This window comes from Bacillus rossius, chromosome 2 (genome assembly GCF_032445375.1).
Source record: "Bacillus rossius redtenbacheri isolate Brsri chromosome 2, Brsri_v3, whole genome shotgun sequence".
NCBI lineage: Eukaryota > Metazoa > Arthropoda > Insecta > Phasmatodea > Bacillidae > Bacillus > Bacillus rossius.
The window spans coordinates 105,139,853-105,162,385 of NC_086331.1; the positions used below are offsets into that span (position 1 = coordinate 105,139,853).

General features: G+C 34.1%; 1 protein-coding gene across 2 annotated transcripts in view; it reads left to right on the forward strand.

The window, feature by feature from the left end:
• LOC134529549 (band 4.1-like protein 5) overlaps positions 1-20,684 on the forward strand; it is a 111,037-nt gene extending 90,353 nt beyond the window's left edge. The window contains exons 17-18 of one of the 2 annotated variants that reach the window (XM_063363759.1): positions 6,201-6,923; positions 16,108-20,684. In XM_063363759.1, coding sequence (XP_063219829.1) covers positions 6,201-6,923; positions 16,108-16,323 — 939 coding nt within the window. In that variant the 3' untranslated portion in view covers positions 16,324-20,684. The remainder of the gene's footprint in view (positions 1-6,200; positions 6,924-16,107) is intronic. The other variant, XM_063363760.1, reaches the window with a different exon arrangement.
• The last annotated feature ends 1,849 nt before the right edge of the window (positions 20,685-22,533 follow it).

The following is a 22,533-nucleotide window of genomic DNA, read 5'->3' on the forward strand; positions in this document are numbered from 1 at the left end:
CATCAGGCAATACAACTGACCAGTTCTCAGCAAAATCAAAATGTAAAACAAGAGCATTATTTTGTTGGACAGAACTTCTTGCTTCAACTATTCCTTCCCTTTGTATTTTCCTAATGTAACTGTGAGGAATAGCTTTTTTAACCCAATGCCTTACATGTTCCAGAAAATTATTTACAGATACAGTTTTTTTTATGAGGTCACCATGTTCCCAAATCGCAAATGTAACTTCTTCCCCTTCATCCAAGCCAAAGTTTTCAACAGTTAATGTTTCTGTGCCAGGACAGTCACCACACTCCTCGAGCCAGCAATCTTCATTCCTTGTTTCGTCACACAAACACTTCAGTAGAAGATAGTCTTCATCAATTTGGTTATTTGTTACATTTCGAAGAGCTACACAGATAAGTTGCATGTTACTGCAGTCTGTTCTGGCTGAATTTTCACCCATCTTGGTCGTAAGGCATAAAACTTTGAAAGACTAATTTCTATAAGAGGATTATCTTTTTTGAATGCTTTGTATGCCTCTTTGATGGACCTTGTCATGAATCTTTTAACCTTTTTTACTTTCTCGCCATTACCATCCTTAATGCAAATAACATCTTTTTTGTTTGGACTTTCCCTTGAACAGTCTTTACTATCTTCTAGGTAATATGATAATGCTAGATCTTGTACCTGTGTAGGTAAAGGATGTCCACTATAGGGGTCAGGTTGAGCATAAATTCCCTTATTTTTTATAACTGTGCGACATTTATCAATGAGGTACTTTGACACTGAAGGTAATTTTTCCTTCAATACAGTTTTACTAAATGTTTGTGGTACCAATGTTAGTAGCTGTACTTTTCCATTGTAGTTACAAGTATGAAGAGCTGAGTCAATATTCGAAAACCATAGACTACAATTTACACACACAGGCATTTCATCATCAAACTCACTTGAAAGATGCACGTGATATATGTCTTGTAATTTGTTCACAGCAGAAGTTTTTAACTCATCAACTAATTTTATCTTCTTTTTCCTCGCATAACCTTCTCTCCTATCCAATCTCACCTCTGAAGGGGATTTCAATGGTGATACTTCTACATTTAATGTTTTAATGAGACTGCTATTTAAAACACTTACTAGTTCATCCTCCGGAATAAAATTCTCTGATGTGGATGTTTCTTCTGCATCTTCAGCAAGTTCCAGAAATTTCTTTTTATAAAAAGTAACACAGTTGCTACACAAAATATCATTTTTATTTACTGAAACAGATACACCCACAAACTTTTGAATATCATCTGCTAAATCATTCACCTTACACATCCTCACACATTTACTTTTATACACACTTTTTTTGTGCCTTTTAATGTAGTCCACACATTTAATTCTCTCCGTACTATGAAAGTCGGACATGATTTAGTTCACTAGCTGAACATCACCCATGAACACACACAACACAACTGTAACAGCAAAAGTTTGGGAATTCCCTTGTAGTCTTGTAGTTGATTCCCCCTATGGTCACCAGGGATTTCCCTCAAGCTACCAGGGATTCCCCTTACAGCAAGCGCCTGGGAATATTCAGATAGGGACTCCCCCTTCATATTTCCCAAGGTTTCCCCTCATACAAAACCAGTTACAAATTATCACATACTATTTAGATACCAACAAAACATTTATTAATTGAGCATGCACAACATACAAAAGGTAATGACATTACATTTTCAAAAAATTCTAGAAATGTTTACAGGCAAAAACACACTATCCAACAGAGTGCATGCTTATTAATAAAGGTGAGGACTACAAAGTTACAAATTTTCAGATTTTTAAAATATGGGGTTTTTCAGTAATTTTCAATCAAAAATGGCACTTTTGTCAAATTTTGAAAATTTTAAAGTTAAATTTTAATAATTCCATGCATCATAGAATTAAAAACAATTTTTCCTGTAAAACTACTGTAATAGGTCTACATATTACCAGAATTACTTTTTATGAAAATTGATTATTCCACATAAAAAATTTTTTTTGAAAATCCAAAAAAATCTAAATTTTTTGCCAAATTTTTTAGTTTCCCCCCCTTAAAGATATTGTCGTTGGGCTCATTGGAACTATTCCACTCTGTAGTTCACTATAATAGGTACAAAATAAAAAAAAATCAACAAAATCAGTAAAATAGTTTTGAAATGCCGCTCATTTAAAAAACACCCCTTTTTCCACCTTTTTTGATTTTGAACCAACTTCAAAAGGCTATAACATGGGGAAAAAATTTTTTGGGACAAAATCCTTTTGGCATACTTCTTGTCTGCACTGGTTGTAACTGCTGTAATTTTTTAAAGCAAATCTGAGATGGTGACCTGACACATTATCTTGCTAACTGCCTGAATTGAGGTGGAATGGCTCAGTGGCCTTTTCACTGGCTGAGAGGACGCATGATTGCAGCGTGATGATGGTCAAATGCTCCGTGCTAAGCGGGACAATGAACCGGGCAAAGATGTTAAGAGCTAGTCATACACAGTCCAAGTTTCAGACCGTCGCTGATTATGACTTATGAAGGTCTTCCTGTTCCATACTTGGTTGGAGAGCGTCCATTTTTGGTAACTGTGCACTGCTCCTAATGCAATTCCTTTTGCCTTCTCAAATGTAAAGTATTTCATACCATTGATGTTTGTTAAATCTGTAATTGGAGCACCGTAATCATTAAAAGTTAACTCTGCGCTAATAGCCCAAAGCCAAACATGTTACCATACCATACCACAACCAACCATCCCTTGTGCTGTACATTTACTAGTGCATATGGCTTAACTCTAAACATTTGCTCCCGACTCATCGTCTGCTTCCCGCAGAGCATTTAACCTTCACGGTGTTGTGATTGCACTGCCTGTCAGCCACTGGAGTGGCCCCTCCCTTTTTGGATGCAAAATTCAAATTTGCACACTATTGTTTGCACCTGTTACTTTGCAGGGTTTTCCAGGCATACATTCTTAACAAAAAATGCTTGTTTTGCCATTCCCTGTCACCCACAAAATTTATGCCTTGGGATTCTCGAACATTCTGTATATGTGTTTGTGTATGCGTGTCTGTATATACCACCATAAATTTTCACAAGTTCGAGATGGCACAATATTTATAAATATGTAGGTGTCTTCTCTGAATTATGGCTACATCCTTAGTGAAATTTCTTTAAAATTTGTTTTAAACTTAATGGGAAATAATTATGTTTTTACAATGTTTTGTGTTAATTTTGCCTAAAGTATGAGATATGAATTTATTTTTAATTTTTTTTTTTTTTTAGATGGGAATTTATGAATGTTAATTTTTACTTACTAATTTCTTGTTATTATAGCATTTAGTTTTTTTACTTGCTGCTTCAACTGTGGTCTGAAATATGAATAAGTTAATAAAGAAAGGAAAAAATACTTTCAATCACTAGTATCACAGCCAATCACAAAAGACAATAAATGAAGTACAGGATAACACTAATTGAGGTTCAAATCCTAGTATGGTCATTCTGATCGTGATTTTCCATGGCTTCTCATAGTCACTCCAAGAAAATGCTGAGCTTGTTACAATGTAGGCACAGCCGATTCCTTCCCCAGTAGCCCTGGTCAGTGTTGTCATGAGTTACCATCACAACTAGTTGTCGGCAATATGTAAAGCCCAATAAAAATAAATATATCATCTCACTGGGTAAACTTAGCAGCACCATTCAAACATTACTACAAATACAGTAGAACCCTGTTATAATGTTTTTCAAGGGAGGACAAGAAAAAAACATTATAAGCAGGAAAACGTTATAATCAGGAAATCTAAATTTAGCACTTAACAATGTTCGAGCTTTGTACCAATGGACTCACCAAGCTATGTAAACAACTTTAATGTTAAAACCAAAGATAGTATCAGACCTGCCAACTCTCACGATTTTGGTGTGAGGCTCACGATTTTAAGGTCCATCTCACGCCCTCACGCCAAAATAGTGTTTCCTCACGATTTTTCGGGGCCCCAAGATTTTGTTTGTAAAAGTTACAAAACAAGTTTTACGAAAGCTTACAGTAACGAGTTTCCATCAATACTCAAGTCACGTAAAGGAAGCAATGTTGCGTTTTATAGCGTGTGCCGTGCTGATTTTTCTATCTCGCATAGTGGAAGAGGAGACATTGTGAAACATGTTGCTACAAAAAAACACAACTAACACGTGAAGTGTATTGCTTCCAATAAAAAAATTAATTTTGCTGTAAACAGTGATAATAGTGTTACACGAGCAGAATGTTATTTTACATTTTTTTTAGTTGCGGCCCTGCATGATCACTACATGACAGCGCTAAAATATGTTCAACTAAATTAAATCTGCAACCTATAATTTGTTGAAATAAATTTTGAAACAGAGACCATGTAACATATGTACAGGTATGTCACTTAAATTTAAAGATTCTCATTTGTTGTTTTTTATATCTAACCTCTATTTATGGGCCTGAAAATTTTTATCGAGGACCTCATGATTTTTTAAATTTGAATGTTGGCAGGTCTGTAGTATGCTTGATACATGAATTTTCTGAAACAAGCCAACAATTTTTCAACTTCGTCTTGTTCCCTGGTTAAATTTTGTTTGTCTTTAAAGATACACTGCCACATTTTTTGTAAAATTGTCTCACGATTCATGATGACAACATTAAGAGTGAGAACGTATACTCCTTCGCCACCTGAAAATGTTTAATTTTGGGATTCCTACGTATGAATGAAAAAAAATTATTTGTAAGCAATAGAAAACACTTTTAGTTATGCCCTCGCTCAATGTTTGGCAACTTAAATATCGTAGGACTATGTACGTGCATCTGAATACCCACTGGAATGGCAAGGAAGAGAAGAGTTGACTAAGGGTGCCAACTGACATGTAACTATGAACATTGTGTACCTTCAGTATATTGCATAAAATTGTATTTTAACAAACTTCATGTATTGTATGGCAGTGATTGTAAACATAAACATACATAAAGGAAACTTTTTATCGTAAGTGTTGGAATAATTTGGTTTTAAAACATTTTTCCCCCATTTATTGAATGTTAGAAAGCAAACATTATAAGCAGGAAATTACACTATTTATGAACGTTATATGCAGGAACATTATAACAGGGTTCTACTGTAATGAATAATAAGAACATACAATATTAGGTAGATAAATGACTAACACATTTGTTACAAAAGACACTGTCAAAGCATACACCTGCTGACAACCACTGGATTGGTGGCGCTCTGTTTAAACAGTCTCTTGTGCACTCACTACACCTAGTTGAGCGTGCTGCACCGAGACACAGATATCAGAATAATTAGCATGTACATTCAAATACATATACCTTTGAGCTGCTTTTGCTATTGGTACATTTTTCATCTGGATGACTCTGGTTGATGAGGAACCCTCAACTAAAGAAGTATTGAATCACAGGCATACCAGTTTAGATGACTCAGAAGGCAGCAGCCAATGAACTGGCATTATTTGCCCGAGTAGTCTGAAGGTCATCAAAACAGCAAATTTTTTTCAGTCCGTACCGAGACAGGACTTGGCGCATTGGGCTCGAGGATAGTGATGACGTCGACTGAAGACTGAAAAATATATCTAGCAGTAGCATATATTAGATAAGTAGTATACAGAATAATACTTTTGTATGGGTTGTCGGTCTATATAAAGTTACAGAAAATGGGCATAAACTCAACACCTGACAAAATACACCCATCTTTCCACTATAATACCTTATAATGCCAATCAATATATACCATTGTGTTTTCATTTTGTCTTTTTTCCTTTTCAAAAGTGTACTACTCATTTTTCACTGCACTATCTTAAATATTCTGCTAAATTTTTTAAAATTCTGTAAGGAATATCAAGAACTATAATATAGACAACTGTGAATGTACTTTCGAAACATTCACAAATTTTTCCGTTAGGAAAAACTAGTTGAGCTTGATGTATAATAAGTTTCCATAGTTTTGTTTGAATTTTTTTATTTGGCTTGTATTGTAAACAATACTTTGTGTATGTGTGTTTGCATGCATGTGTGTGTTTTAGTATGCTATTAGTATAATGCAGTACTGGGTTTTGTTAAGTTGCTTACAGATAATGTTTTGTGTGATTTTTGTGTTGCTGTTGTAATTTTGTGAAGCTTTTCACTGTATTTTTTTTTTTGTTAATCCTTTCCTTCTCCTTATGCCTGCTTGCTTTTGTCTGCCGTTCTTAGGGTGGTGACAAGCTTACTCTGCCTTTGGGAGTCTCCACATCTCTCTCCACCAGCAGTGTTTCTGGACCCTTAACAGATATTGAAGAATCCAGCGTCGAAGAACGAGAAAGTGTAACTTTTAAACAGAAACGTTCGACCACACCAGTTACTGTAACACACTTCTCATGGTCAGACTGTGGGAAAATTGAGAAAGTTGTGTTGCCGTCGCCATCGGAGCAAACAAGAACTACTAAGTCGCTAAATACCCCTTCTTCTTTGGTTTTTACTAACAGTGTAGATGTTCATGATGATCCGCTTGTATCACCCAAACCAGTCTCTCTTTCACCTACTAATTCAGATGACACACAGAATGATCCTGGTAGTGTTGACATTTATTATAATGCATGCAATCCATTTTCCAACTATTTTTCATCTTCTAAACTACAAGGATCAGAGAAGAAAGGTGTCAATCCAACAAATCCATTTCACAATAGATCTTCTGAAAAACCAAATCCATTTTTGATGTCATCTAATCCATTCAAAAATATTGAGGCTTCAATTGGAGACAAAAATAAGAAATCCCAAACATCTAAGAATTTGCAAGAAACTGCAAAAAATGTTGATGTATCACCACCATCTCCAAAGTATGATACTTCACTTGTAACAACCTCACCTATGTCACCGAAGCAGACAGAGTTCCAGCCCGATAGGTCGACAGCTCTCGATCCTGCAAAAACTTCAAGGGTAAGTTAATTTTTGTATTTCAACTTTAGTATGGACCCCTTTGAACTCACATATTTATAAATTGATTTGATTAAAGAAATATTTAGTAAGTTTTTTTTTTTTTCGTTTCTTTTCTTGAATGGAACACACAATGCTCCAAACTAATTTTCTTCAGTGTAGAATACAGTAGCATTTCTGAAAACTTCTTTCGTATGTGAAACAATATTTGGCAAGTGAAATCTATAAATACATTAAAACCCTGTTAAGACATTTTTCAAGGAACTGGATGCTAAAAACTTCTTAACAAGAAAAACTTCTTGAAAAGGAAATAAATTTGCTTCATAAAAACAAATTTTACTCAAATGACATACTGCTTAACTCAAAATTACGCTTACCAATTATCATCGGCATGCTGGAAAACTATACAATTATATCAATAAATTAAATTATTTAAAATTAATTTTTTTAATAAGCACAATAAAAAAACAATCAAAACACTAGGAAAAAAACTAACATTCACTGTTTTGAAAAATACGGTATCAGTGTTGCTTGTTTCAACAAATTTTCTCGCTGACGCATCACAAAATTGTCCAGTTCCCATAAACTTTTCCTCACACTATCTGGAACATTTGGTGTTTCATGAACAAATAACCTCAACTTGTCCAGGTGGCCAAGTGCTTTGGAGTAAGTTGGTATGGAAGTGGAATCACCTTCATCACTGTCACCATTGCCAGTCTCATCCTCAGCTAAATCCTTGTGTTGTGCACATAAATCTTCGATGGTTTGTGGTGCACATGGTAGAACCGCACCATCAACTGAAACATAATCATCAAAAGTGCATGAAAAATTTAGCTGCTCTTGAAGAGTTTTTATATTTGCACTGCATGTAGAAGCACACGAAATTGGTTCTCTGTCCTCAAATGATTCTTCTGTGGAAAAATTGTCAACTTGCTGAGCACCAAAGCCTGCTTTTCTGAAGCAGTTGCTAATGGTGGCTGATTCAAGCATTTCCCATGAAGCAGCAAGAAAATGCATGGTGTCCAGGATGTTGATTTTATAACCACTTGTTTTGGAACTTTTCATTCTTGTAATAAGTCATAACACAAGGTGCTTACAAAAATGCTATTTCAGAATTTTTATAATTCCCTGGTCCATCATGGGTTGTAGTCTGGATGATGAATTTGGTAGGAAAAATTCAATCTGGATGTTCCTAAGGTTTGATATTTCCTTGGGATGAGCAGGGCAGTGATCCATTAAAAACAAACCAATTTTTGCACCCCATCTTTGCATCCAACGCTCTCACATAGTCTTCAAAAATGGCACCTGTCATCCACGCAGGCTTGTTGTTTGCATACTTGCACTGTAATGTCATTATGTTGTTAAAACGCAGTGGTTTTTTTGGTTTCCCAATTACCAGCAATGGTAACTTTTGAGTGCCATCCATGCTGGCACCACCCAATAACACTGTCACTCGTTCCTTATTTTGTTTGCCTCTATGGCATGTTTCACCTTTTAAAACAAAGTTTCTGTCCGGAAGCATGTTCAGAAACAGACCACATTCATTGACATTGAATACATTTTTTGGTACAAAGTTCATTATAATTTCAGGCAACTTTTTTGTTTATCCGACTCTGGACAGTATCAACGCACACACTCTCATATTCCCCATGTACAGTTCTATAGACAATTCCTACTCTGTTCTTAAATCTGTCGAGCCATCCATTCGAAGTACAGAATTCACCGCCTAGGTTATGTGCTATTTTTACTGCTTTCTCTCTTAAAATTGGACCGTTTGTCGGAATTCCAAATGCCCTCTGTTTTTAAACCACAACAAGAGTAAAATTTCAACTTCTTCGTATTTACCAATCTTTAATTTTTTTATACTTTGACGAAACATTAGTAGCCAAAAGTTGGTCTCGCATTTTCATGATTCCGTTCAAAGTAGACGGCGGCAACCCGAGTTTTTTTGGCCATACTCACTCTTGGTATCAAGGGATTCGCATCAACTTCTGATATTATTTTCAGTTTTTCTTCAAACCATTACGCCTTCCGTTTAATGGTGATGCACATTATGCACTGTTTGCCACAACACTAAAAAAGTATTATGCTTATTAACCTTAAAATCACACCTAAAAAAATATAGTTTAAAAAACTAAAAAACATGCTTTTAAAGAATATCAAACTAAAAAGTTAAAAATAAATATAGTTTAAAAAACTAAAGAAACATGCTTTTAAAGATTATCAAACTAAAAAGTAAAAAATAATTTTAAAATTAAATTTATGACAATAGTATATAAGCAATACTAGTATAAATGAGAAAAAAGCTTGAGGCGCTTTGTGCCATATTTTTTGAATATTAAGCGCCCCATGCTTTTTTCTCATTTATACTAGTATTGCTTATATACTATTGTCATAAATTTAATTTTAAAATTATTTTTTACTTTTTAGTTTGATAATCTTTAAAAGCATGTTTCTTTAGTTTTTTAAACTATATTTATTTTTAACTTTTTAGTTTGATATTCTTTAAAAGCATGTTTTTTAGTTTTTTAAACTATATTTATTTTTAACTTTTTAGTTTGATATTCTTTAAAAGCATGTTTTTTTAGTTTTTTAAACTATATTTATGTATAATTATCATAGGGAAATGAGTTACCGACACTACCTATTACCATCTGAGATAACTATTTGGAGTTGCAACGTCACAAAGAAATGGTAAAGTCTCTACGAATCATTTGCAGTTAGATGTATGGATATAATATTAGAATTTACCGGGGGAAAAAAAAAAAAAAAAACATTTTTTTTTTCGGCGTGGCCGGGAGTAGAACCCACGATCGCTGAATCCGAAAGCTGACGTCACAGAAGTCGCGCGCCTTAGACCGCTCGGCTAACGAACGTAATGAAATGGGTGGGACATTTTACAGTGATGAGTCACTCACTCTTAGTCGAAAGAGTTACAGACGGACAGACAGAGTTACAGACGGACAGACAAACATACAGGTGAAGCTAATATAAAGCATGTAATGATCGCAAACCTAAAAAAACTAGTAATGACTGGTGGTAAATATGGTTTTCTGCGTATTCATCACATGTTATAACTCGAATAGGAAAAAAGGCATGCAGATGGAATAGCCTCTCACTCTATATGAATGCAAGCAGATGATTGGTCGAAAAATACACTTGTAACAGCATGCAGCTTCTGGCAAAGTTTGTGACGGTCTTGTGCAATTTCAAATTAATTTGTTATCATTCGGAAATAAGTTAATTTTTTAAAATTAACAATAAACAGAGTTTAAAAGTTTAAAGATAAATATTATTATTTTATATTTTCCACAAATGCTAAACATTATATGCGAGAAGCATCTATTAACGCAAAGTTATGAATGGGAAAAATTAACATAGGGATATATGGAAGTGATCAAGGGAATAATTTTGTGAACTTAATAAGTGGGAAAATGTATTATGCGGGAACGTCGTAAGCAATTTTTACTGTAGTTTGTAACAAAATATTCTGACCAAGTGGATCAAAATATAAATTATGTTCTCCATTTGCTAATACACCTCTTATTACGTATTTTTTGCCTTAATGTTTTTGATAGGTTCTTGAAACATACATTTTTGCTAATTATATTTTTTCTAAGTAAAATTTGGCTTGTACCACTATTAAAATTACACTATTTTGTTAAAGTATTATGCAACATTTGACATTGTGTATGTTGAATTTGGCACCATCTTCATAAACTAAAAACTAATTATAAATTAAAACCAATAACGGAGAAATTATTGATTTTAAAAATGAACTTGAGCTAAAAGTAAAACTATAAATTATTGCCTTACCGTTTGCATGTGCGTCACCATGTGTGAGGGCACACTGACCCTGTTATGCCCCTAGCTCAGGGTGTGACGTCTCTTGTATGGGTGCTAGACACAATTACCCCTGTACTATTGCCTGTACACAGACCTGGTTTGCTATCATAGTAACCATGTACTCGATCCTCGCTTCCAAGTATGCACCTCTAAGTGGTCGATCACCAACACGGAAATTATAAACACACCTTTATTACCGTTGCAGTCTCCTCTGCACAACTGTTTATAATGTGTTAAAATGTCCTTCGGCATGACTGGTTTAACATGTGCTCTGGTACTCTCATGTTACAGTAAAACAAGCTTCAGACATTCCCACATAATTTTTCCCGCTTATTAAGTTTACAAAATTATTCCCTTGATCACTTCCATATATCCCTATATTAATTTTTCCCAGTCATAACGTTTGCGTTATTAGATGCTTCCGGCATATAACATTCAGTGTTTGTGGAAAAAAATTAAATAATAATTTTTATCTTTAAACATTACTAATTAATCTTTAATTTTTAAAAATTTATGTATTTCCAAATGATAACAAAATCATTTCAACTGCACAAGACCGTTGAAACCTTTGCTGCATGCAGCACGCTGTTAAAAGTGTATTTTTTGACCAATCATCTGCTTGCATTCGTATAGACTGAGAGGCTGTTCCATCTGTACATCATTTACCCTATGAGAAATTCACAGCAAACCATTTACTACCAGCCATTATTCGTTGACCTGTTTGCATTTAATTTTGTGCAAGCAGTGCGCACACTTTTTATCGAGCTCAGTAAACAATAATTGATAACCTGCAAATAAGGGGTTTTAGGCTTGCGATCTTTTCAGGGATGATTTTAAGGTTATCACGCATAATAAATGTTTAGTGTTGTGAAAAACAGTGCATAATGACATATACAATTAGTGGAAGACCCATGAAAAAGAAGGCATCATTTGAAAAAAAATTGAAAATAATATCAGAAGTTCATGCGAATCCTTTGATACCAATAGTGCGTATGGCAAAAAAAACTCAGAATGCTGCCGTCTACTTTGAACGGAATCATGATGAAGCAGGACCAACTTTTGACTACTAGTGTTTCGCCAAAGTGTAAAAGGTTGATAAATACAAAGAAGATGAAATTTCACTCTTGGCGTGGTTTAAGGAACAGAGGTCACTTGAGAGAAAGCTTACAAATAGCACATAATCTAGGTGTTGAATTTCATGTTTTGAATGGCTGGCTGACAGATTTAAGAACAGAGTGGGAATTGTCTATAGAACTATAAGAGGAAAATCTGAGAGTGTGTGTGATGATACTGTCCAGAGTTGAGTACACACAAAGTTGCCTGTAATTATAAAGGACTTTGAACCAAAAAATGATTCATCATGCTTCCAGACAAAACCTTTGTTTTAAAAGGTGAAACATGCCTGGGAGGCAAGCAAAGTAAGAAAGGGTTACAGTGTTACTGGGTGCCAACATAGATGACACTGAAAAGCTGGTAATTTGAAAACTAAAAAAACCAGGGTGTTTTAACAGCATAAAGTCATTACCGTGCAAATATGCAAACAACAAGGCTGTGTGAATGACATACAGAATTTTTGAAGACTATGTGAGAGCGTTGGATGCAAAGAAGGGGTGTAGAAATCAGAAGATTTTGCTTTTCATGGATCGCTGCCCTGCCCTCCAGATTGAATTTTTCCCACCAAATTCAACATGCAGTCTACAACCAATTGACCAAGGAATTATAAATATTCTGAAATAGCATTTTTGTAAGTGCCTTGTGTTACAACTAATAACAAGGATGAAAAGTACCAAAATTAGTGGTTATAATATCAACATCTTGGACACCAGGCATTTTCTTGCTGCTTGATGGGAAATGCTTGAATCAGCCACCATTAGCAATTTCTCCAGAAAAGCAGGCTTTGGTGCTCAGCAAGTTGACAATATTTCCCCAGAAGAATCATTTGAGGACAGTGAACCAATTGCAGGTGCTTCTATATGCAGTACAAATATAAAAACTCTTTAAGAGCAGCTACATTTTTCATGCACTTCTGAAGAGTATGTCTCTCAGTTGTTGATACGGTTCTACCAAATGAGTCTCAAACCATCAAATATTTATGTGCACACCACAAGAATTTAGCTGAGGATGAGATCGACAATGAAGGTGATTCCACTTCCATGCTAACTTATTCCGATGTACTTGACCACCTGGACAAGCTGAGGTTATTTTTTCATGGGACACAAAATGTTCCAGATAGTGTGAGGAAATGTTTATGGGAACTGGACAATTTTGGAATGCATCAGTCAGAAAATGTGTTAAAACAAACAACTCTGATGCAATATTTTTGAAAACAGTAAATTTTAGTAGTTACTTTTTTTTGCTAGTGTTTTATAATTTTTTTATTGTGCTAGTAAATTAAATTCAGTTTACTGTTATAATGGTATAGTTTATCCAGGTAATAGGTAAGTGTAATTTTGAGTTAATACAGTATGTCATTTGAGTAAAATTGATTTTGATGTAGCAAATGAATTTGAACTATGTATTTCCCTTTTAAGAAGTTTTCCCTGTTAAGAAGTTTTTAGCATCCATTCCCTTGAAAAAGTCTTAACAGGGTTTTTCTGTAATCTGCCTTTGTGTTTACGAATTAAATTAAGTAGTATAGCACTTACTGGTTAGTGAAAAAATAATTGAAGTTAGAAGAAAGGGAAGATGGTTGCACCAGAAGGTGCTAAGCTGGCCTCTTATTTAAAATTGTGCTGTGAGTGATTAAAACCTAATACAAATGCTTGCTTATGAGAAGATAAAAATAATATATTTTAGAAATTATCATGCCACGCTCGGAGACGTTCGGGTTTGTTGGCAATACAATCTGTAATTAATTTTGAAGGACCAGTGCCACAAGGTGGTTAAGTGTCTGCTGAAATAAAACATTGCCCATTACACTTAAGCTAAAGCAATCATGTACCTGAGAAACTTGAAGGGGTGCGGTGCACAGGCACACAGACTTGGGGCCACGAAGGGCGAAGGGGGTTGGAGCCATATCGGACTTTCAGGGGCAAAGTTTCAGTTAACATCGTATTAAGGAGGTTATTGCATAGGTAGGCTAAAGTGTAGGCTATAAAATTCATCTGGTGCAATTCTTTCTGTATCAAATGTAATTTGGAAAAAAAAAATGTAGGTACATAATTTTAAATTCAACATTTAATATCCCATGTATTCTTCAAATAGTATTTTGATGTTAAACTTGTGAGTTAAATATTATTAACGTGACTTTGACAAACAAGGGCTACTCTTCTATTTAATTTTAATTAACTTTTACTGCAGCACAAAAAATTTTGACAGTATATAAATTACCTTTTTACATGCATTTAGCAGATGCATAAGCTTTTTAATATTGTTGAAAATAATTTTATGATGAGATGTAGTTGAGATGAATTGGCTTGATTCAAATTTCTCGAGGCTAGGTCCAGCCCTAGCTTTAAACATTTATTTGGTAAACCCCCTCGTTAAACCCTACCATTAATCTTAGAGTGTTCACTGCATCAAATACATCAATATTGTTTTAAGATATTGGGTAGATTAAGAAAGTAAAATAATTTTTGTGACACACATACCAATCATGAGAGAGTGGAAATTAAAGTGAAGATTTACAAAACTTTGATGGACTTTCTTTACACAATTGAATTTATTTTGTAAAACAGTGCTTCAGACTCGGCTTTATGATATCCATATTTGTGTACTGTTTTTTTGGATAGCTGCATTAACTTTTCTTTCAGAGTAAATTTATGAAATTGCAAAAAAAGGGGGTTAGTAATGTATGTGAAAGCTAGTAAGTCAGTAACTGATAGGTGCCCCATGTGTACACTGAAGTTCTGAAGGACAGCCAGACGTACCAGCAGATGGTGTTTGTTACTGTGGGGTATTCATTGGTGGTGGTGATGATTGTGGGGATTTTATGTAGTGGTTTTGGCTGTGGTATCTTTGGTGAGGATGGTTTTAGGCATTTATGTTTTTCTGTATGAATGGATGCACATATATTTGTATATTCTTTGTGTCTATTTACTTTTTTTTTTTTTTTGCGTGGTGAAAATCTAGCCATGTTTTTCCCCCTTTTCCCCAATATAACTGGCAAATTTTGACTAAAAATCTGAGTTTATGAGCCTTGGACATATGATTTTAACTGTAAAGAAAAGAAAAGATATGGTGGGTATGAACTGAGGCATAAGGTTGTGATGCCTGATATATCTTTGCCATAGAGAACTCTATAATTCATTGTAATTTAATGTACAAAAGTAATGCTGCATTAATGAATAATGATGATCATTATTTCCTATACCTCAAACTGCTGCTTATCATAGAAAGCAGACAGACTCAGTTATAAAACACTGGCCTTGCATTTGGAAGGACCGGGGTTTGAATCGTAAAGCCATATTTCTATCTTCCACGGTTCCACAAAATCACTAGGCAAGTGCTAGGGTGGTTCCAGAGTTGTTGTCCAGTTCTTCTCCACTTCCCTTAATTGTGTTTGTATATGTTTTTATTTCTGAATGACCTCGCTACTGAAGAGGCACTAAGCTGTATAAGTAAAGTAGGGAGTGTACAGTGAACATGTGGATATAAATGTGCTATGATTAATGTCTCTCATTCAGACAATAAAAAAATTATTGCATTAATTTTTTTACATAATTGCATGTAACTACAAACTTGTATAACAAAGTGTTAGCATGGTTTGGTCAGCTATTGTATGTCTTCAAGTCATATGACCAAAAGAGAGTGTAAATAAAGATCCCACATGACTTGATAGCATAAATATTTCACTATCCAAATTGTTGAACTTGATATATTTCAGTGATGATACTGTTTTTGATTATTTTAACAGAATATTACATAAGTTATGGAATGTTGTTCCCCATTAAATATTTATGATCTCTCACTTCTAAAACCTGTTTGCAACTTAATATTACAGTTCCAGTTGGTTCAAATTTGCTTGGTCTTGATAAAAAAAATCTGTTGTAACATTTGCAGATGATTCTTCAGCCAACACTCAAACAAATAAATACATATTGGTGGTTCAATTAAAATGTTATGTATATTTCTCTTCCATTAAATTCCATTTAAGAATTTAGTGGGGGAACCAATAAGGTAATAACAGATTAATTTAAGTTTTTTCTGAGCAAGAAAATTACTTTGCTCATGACTTGGAGCAGTAACATAGTTTGCTGTATTATTGTTTTTGACCTCCTTTGATCTGAAGCACCTAAAATGTATACATGAACATTTTGCATCGTCAGTATTAGAAAACTTACTATTCATTCACTTGTTATTTTTTTCACCCCCCACTAATAATTGCTTGAAATGTTCATAGGAAGCATTTTTTGCGGCAGAGGAAAGCCAAGGTAACGACTCTGTATCGAAAGTCAACAGCAACACGGCAGTTAAGACTGTGGCACCAGTTCCCACAAGTCTCAACCAGTTGTCGCCATGGCTCGTGCCTTCTGACAACGCTCCAGTACCATCTCTTCTGGCCAAGAGCAAACCTGAACCTGTGATTCGCAAGACAGTTATCACTACAGAGTTATAACTTATACAAATTTTCATAAGCATCCCAGAATTTGTGTGGCAATCCGATAAGGAAACTTGAGTATTTGTCATCTATATGACCAGCAAAAGTAGTACACAATAGTTAACACTAAAAAGAATAATAGGACATATTAGTCAATCTAAAAGTTTAAACTGTGCCATTATGTTTTTACTTAATATTATGTTTAATTACAGCAGTATGTAGTTGGATGCATAAAAACCTTATTTCAACTTGTTAAGTACCGGAGTGAAACAGTATTGGGCAAGAGAGTTCTGTGGAAAGTTTGCTTTTGTTAGGAGTACTTAAGATGGATGATATATTATTTTGTATGTAATTTTTTATGTATGTAGTATATAGTGTTTGCAAAAGTTTTTGATAATATTGAAGTACATTTTGTTCTTTTATTTTGTTATTTATATAAAATTTAATTTAATTTATTTCTGTCATTTAGTATTTGTTTGTTAAGATGAATTGTACAGGGTTTAGTTCAAAAGTAAGTGTCCTCATCTTAAGAAAAATCGTGAAACAGTATTACAGAATCTTAAAAATATTACCTTAACAAAAATAATTCCTGCGAAATTTCTGTAAAATAGCTCACTTTTTGTACGTTATTTTTTATATCACAAAGAAATGCTATGTTTATTTGCCAGTCATGTTCATCATGAATGTAACTTTGTTATTACTTATTAGAGCCATTTTAGTGGCTCTTTGGCTGCAGAAAGACTGGAAGTATTTTAAAACAAAACCAAAAGCATATGGATAATAGTAACAAATCTCCCATTTGAATTGAGAAACATTTCTTTTCATTTTTTTGGTGAGCATAATTGGGACCAACGTTCTTTTGAACCTTTTTGTAAAAAAAACTGGAATGGCTTTAATTGGTGCAGAGTTTTTGAGGATTCTACCATATTTGACTGAGCATATAATCAATTGGGACAGGAATTGTTTTGCTTACTGTGAAATGATTTCATGATACATTCACAATTTTTGAGAAATAGGCTTATATATATATACACACATAAATATATATACATATACACACTCCACATTTAAAATGACAAAAATAGTCCATGTTTTCAATTGTCTAAGGAATTTTTGACATTGCAATTTTGTAAGACAGTAGTTTGTTTATTTTCTGTTAGAATGGAGAACATAGTGCATGTTTTTGATAGCACCCTTAAATGTTTTTAAGCCTCCATTGTTTGAGTTTGAACTGCTGAAAATAGTGTGTTTTTGATCGATTGCGTACATGAATGTACCTAGGTGAAAGTGCGATAGTGTCTGAAAAAAGTATATTGCCACATAAACATGTGAAGATGCAATAAACCAATTGATTTTGTGATATTTAAATTAAATATAAAAGAAATTTTATATGTTGATGACAGATTTTTACAAATGCAACAAATGGTATATTTAAAACTTTTCCATAACCAAAACTGAAAATATTCATAGAGCACTGCCGTAAAAGTTTTTTTGCCTAAATGAAGCATTATTTATTTGTCAGTCCATTTATGTATTTGTGTATCTATTTATGTATACAGGATATAACAAGTTATGGATAGTAAAATCGTAAGGTCCAAAACTCAGCAGTGAGGAAGGCCTTTTCATTAGCTGGAAAAAAATCATTCATATTGCATGTGTTACAAAGTTTTGTGCAGATACATAGGTCTAAATATATTTAATTGAAAGCTGACTGTAGTTAAATGTGTTTAATTAACTTTTACTATTAATGATATCATTCCAGTAGGTTTTTTATAGCAAAATCAAATTATTTTTATAATGAAATCAAGAAAAAACTATGACAAAATATGCAAATTTATTTTACTGTTGAAGTTTGTCCCTAATAATCATTCAATAATTTAACACCTGAAACTTTCAAATATTTACGTAGTTATTAAAAAATTTTTTTTGCAGTTTGTAGCAATTTTATTTCTTTAAAATACCTCATTCTTCTGCAAAGATTATCACTGAACTTTTATTCAAACACTTCTATAAGTGTTTCAGATGCTGTTGAATCTTGTAAATCAATTGTGACACCCACCTTGCACAAACCTTATGAAAGTTAAGTCCGTGTCTTTCATAGCTCTTGTGATCCAGGTTTGTGACATTTCAATGGGAAGGTAGTAATGTGATGATCACATTTTTGACTGGTCTTACTAAAAATGGTAATGTAATAGGGATAAATGTTGCGTGATTCAGTAGAGAAATTGTACTCATAAATTGAGTGTCATGCCAGGGAGCTGGGATTAAATCATTCCTGGTTGCTACATGAGCAGGATACCATGCTAGACCCTATAATTCTCATTAACTAGCAGAAATGCTGAAATAACATTGTTTTTGGTAGCTGTGTTAGGCATCCTACACTTCCAAAACATGTTAGTTGTAATAATGCACCATTTGAATGCTAATGCATTTTTATCCATACACTAGCCATGGACTTTTATTGCTAAGGGGAAAGGAAAAGTTTGGTAAAATATTAGGTTTCATATTCAGACTCTCTCCTGTTGTTGCCATAAATTTCTAATTTTCTTTGTTTTGGCAGAGGGGCGGGGGTTTGCTTCTTTTGTAGAGAAACTTCATAAACTTTCTTTTGGACTGCCCATCATGTAGTTGACAATTGTGTTGTATATTTTATGTAGTTTATTATGTATATAAATATGTAAATCCTATGTCCTTAAAGTTCTTCAATTTTGTATCTATTTTTTTTTTAAATTACTGTTGTTTTATGTTGCCATATAGTCTTTAGATGCCATTTACAAATAATAATTTTTGATAATTTAATTTCATGTATACCTTAAGTAATCTGATGGCTGAGAATGCAATGTTTGAATACTATATGCCATTTATTACATTAGGAACTCTTTATGCCCTTTGATTGCATGCTTTCCTATATTTTGTATCAGTTCATACATCCTTCTGTTTATGATTGCACAGTATAATACATTTTTATACTTTGGCAACATTTTATTTTAGTTCCTTATAAAGGTTTAAAGTAATAAGGTCTGTGGTTTATTTTTCTTTTAATAGTTGTAGCTTCTGAACTAATAACAGAATTTATTTCAAGAGAAATATCCATTGTATTTATTTAGAAATATTAACAACTCCTTGATGCTGGAGGGCATAGTGAGGGGGAGCTTACAAATTAATTTAATTTCGTATTACATCTTTGCCAAAGTTGGGACTCAAACCCACAACCTCAGCTCTAGAAGTCAGTTGCACTGGTCACTACACGATAGAGACAGTCTAATTAGAGCTGGGCCGATGTTGGTCACAAACACTGTTATAGATTTTGCCGCTCACCGAGATCGCTCAACACATTACAAACTGATAAGAGGTCAAATGTCCTTGGAACACCAAGGTCATTAGACACAGATGGAGTAGTGATGGAAAACCATGGTGAGGGAAATTTGAATACCTCAAGAAAACTCACCAACTCACTGCAACGTCCATCACACTGCTCGCCTGCAAAGTACCCACCCGGGTTTGACCTAAATGATTATCCAATTAACCAAAATATAAACATAATTATATTCCTTTTTAAAAAACTTTGATTTTTGAGTCCTTTAAAACACTTCTTAACATAGTTTACTGCAGTTGTATTGTTTCATTAATTAACTAGTATTTGAATTTCATGTCATAACTAGGAAATTGTACAAGCCAAAATATTAAGGACTTATTATAGCAAGAATATGTTTCCATGCTTAGTGTTGTGTGTGCAAGCATTACCACCAATAATTTGCCTATAGAGCTATGACATTCACATAATAATGAATATAATGTAGCAAGTTTTAGATACCTAATGTATAACATGAATGTGTACTTTTAATATACATGAAAAGTGTAATCGGTGCTATATTACTATATAATTGAAGAAATTTTTTTAAACTACTTGAATGGTGCTTAATAGAAAAATTGATGCAGTTAGTAATAATTCTACAGATGAGTCCCTAACCTATAAAAGCTACATATTCTCAATTTCTTATTTGAATTGTGTTTGTAAATTAAAAAAAAAGCAATAGCCAGTGTTGGACAGTGTATGCCTGATCAGCAAAATGTATGACCTGCCCAGCTCTAAGAATAATGTAGAACTTATTGAAGGCCTAATGTTGATCAGTTTTTAAATTATTGCTTATTAGAATAAACAGATCAAATAATTCTGTCTTTGTTTAAAAAAATTATTTTACATTCTGTCTAGTATTTCACTTATGTTGAATAACCATGAACCATTTTTTATACTCAATTTTGTGTCTAGCTTTGTATTTAAGGTTCTTATTAAATGTACAGGCAAATGCATTAAAGCTGAGAAAGGAATATTATATAACATTTTTTTGTACATAAATATAAAATATATTGCCAATAAACTGCTTTATTTCTTTGTGCCTGCATCCTCAGTCTACAACAATCAAAAACATTACTTGCTCATTAATAATTTGTCTTGACAGAACACCTCTTTTTGATATTAACATATACAAGTACCTAATTTAGCACAACTTTTCTGTCAAACTTAAACCATATTTATACTCAAATGTAGTGAAAAACTTATGCGAGTTTTCAATGTGTAATTAAATATGTGCATAAATAACTAGCACTTGGGTTTTAATAACCAAAACTTCATGAGTAAGTTTAAATGGTTTGCTTTGAAATGTCTCGGTGCTGTGTGACTGTGAAGCACCGTGAACTGCGCTAGTATGGTTTTAAGTCTACCACCCTGCTGTACCGGCAGTTGGCTGTAGGGGGGAATAATCTACAAATAAACCAGCCAGCAAATTTTGTAAGTGCCTGCGACTTTGTTGATGGTTCTCCATAGCTCCCACATCTTTGTAAAAGTGCATGAACTGGCCATGTTATCAAAACTATGTGTCACCATAAGAACAGAATGGCAATTTTTTGAGATCAATGCCTGAAATACTAAATTACAACTTTAAATAAAATCCTCATTACTAAAAACATAAACCTTGTTTACCAAAAATGTTAACAAAAAAAACTTTCAGAAACAGCTAATTAACTTTTAATTCATCCTTGCTTGACTCAGCGCTGTGCTGTCTTTACTTTCACTCACATCATCCAAGTCTTTCACTCTCATCTCCTGCAGCTATCTTCCACATTACATCAGCCTCACTATACATTTCAAAGAATTAGACACACCGGTCTTGAAACTCTTGGCTATCATTTCCTGCATGGTCAGGCTTCAGCTTGTTACAATTCAGGTGCAAACTACTTCCATGGATGGTCGTTTACTTTACTGCTCAGCATTATTTCATGATTGCTGGCAGCCATCCAGTCAGTATGAATCCAGTTCAAGTGGTCCTTGAAAGGCTTGTTTATGATATATGCGTAGGGCCAGGCATTTTTCACGAATAAATCTTGAACGCCTATTAGACCGCAACAAGGTATACCCGCACCAGTGGTTCCTCCCTTGTGATTGGCGGCCGTCTGCGGGAGAAGTCATTTCCTTATTTGACCGAGCCACTCAGGACGCATTTGCTTCCCCACTGAACTACTGTGATTGGTGTTGTAACAATCGACATTCGCCTGAAAGAAATTCGCCTAATCACGAAACACAGACGATGCTACAGCATTTTAACTTATAACTAATCTCAGAATCTTTTCGCGAAATAGGCATGGCCCTATACATGCGTCTAGTGGCCAATGTAGTTTTGTTTACCTACAATTCCTGTTTTACTTCATTCACTGTGACCCCGAAAGCTATCCAGTACCAACAATCCCTCTCGTGCAGCAATTATCCCGGTCTTCTCAGCCACACGGTGTGAATCCAGTTTGTAATCAGTGGATGTGTATGCTGGGTGGAACAGTTTACCCTTTTCATTTATTCAAGAGAGTAAATGTGACTGAATATTTTTCACCAGTTTCCTTACCTTGGCCGTGTTTTAAATTAAACAAATCACTTTGTTATTTTCCAACTATATTCAATTGAGGCGGCCTGAAAAATGTCAACTTTCATTATCGTATCATGTGCTGCTTTACATAATTGTATTAAACTGTCCAAACATTAGCAGCTAGTCTGTTGAGAAAAACAAGCACAACACATCTGATGATGAAAGGATTAGGCAACACACATTAAATTAGTGTGCTTTCAAGAACCATTTTGTGCACAAAGTCGCTACAATCTATGACTATCCCTGGTTACCATATGAGTATGCTGGTCAGAACTTTTCTATTCTTCATGCATTGTGAGAACGGGTAATGTGA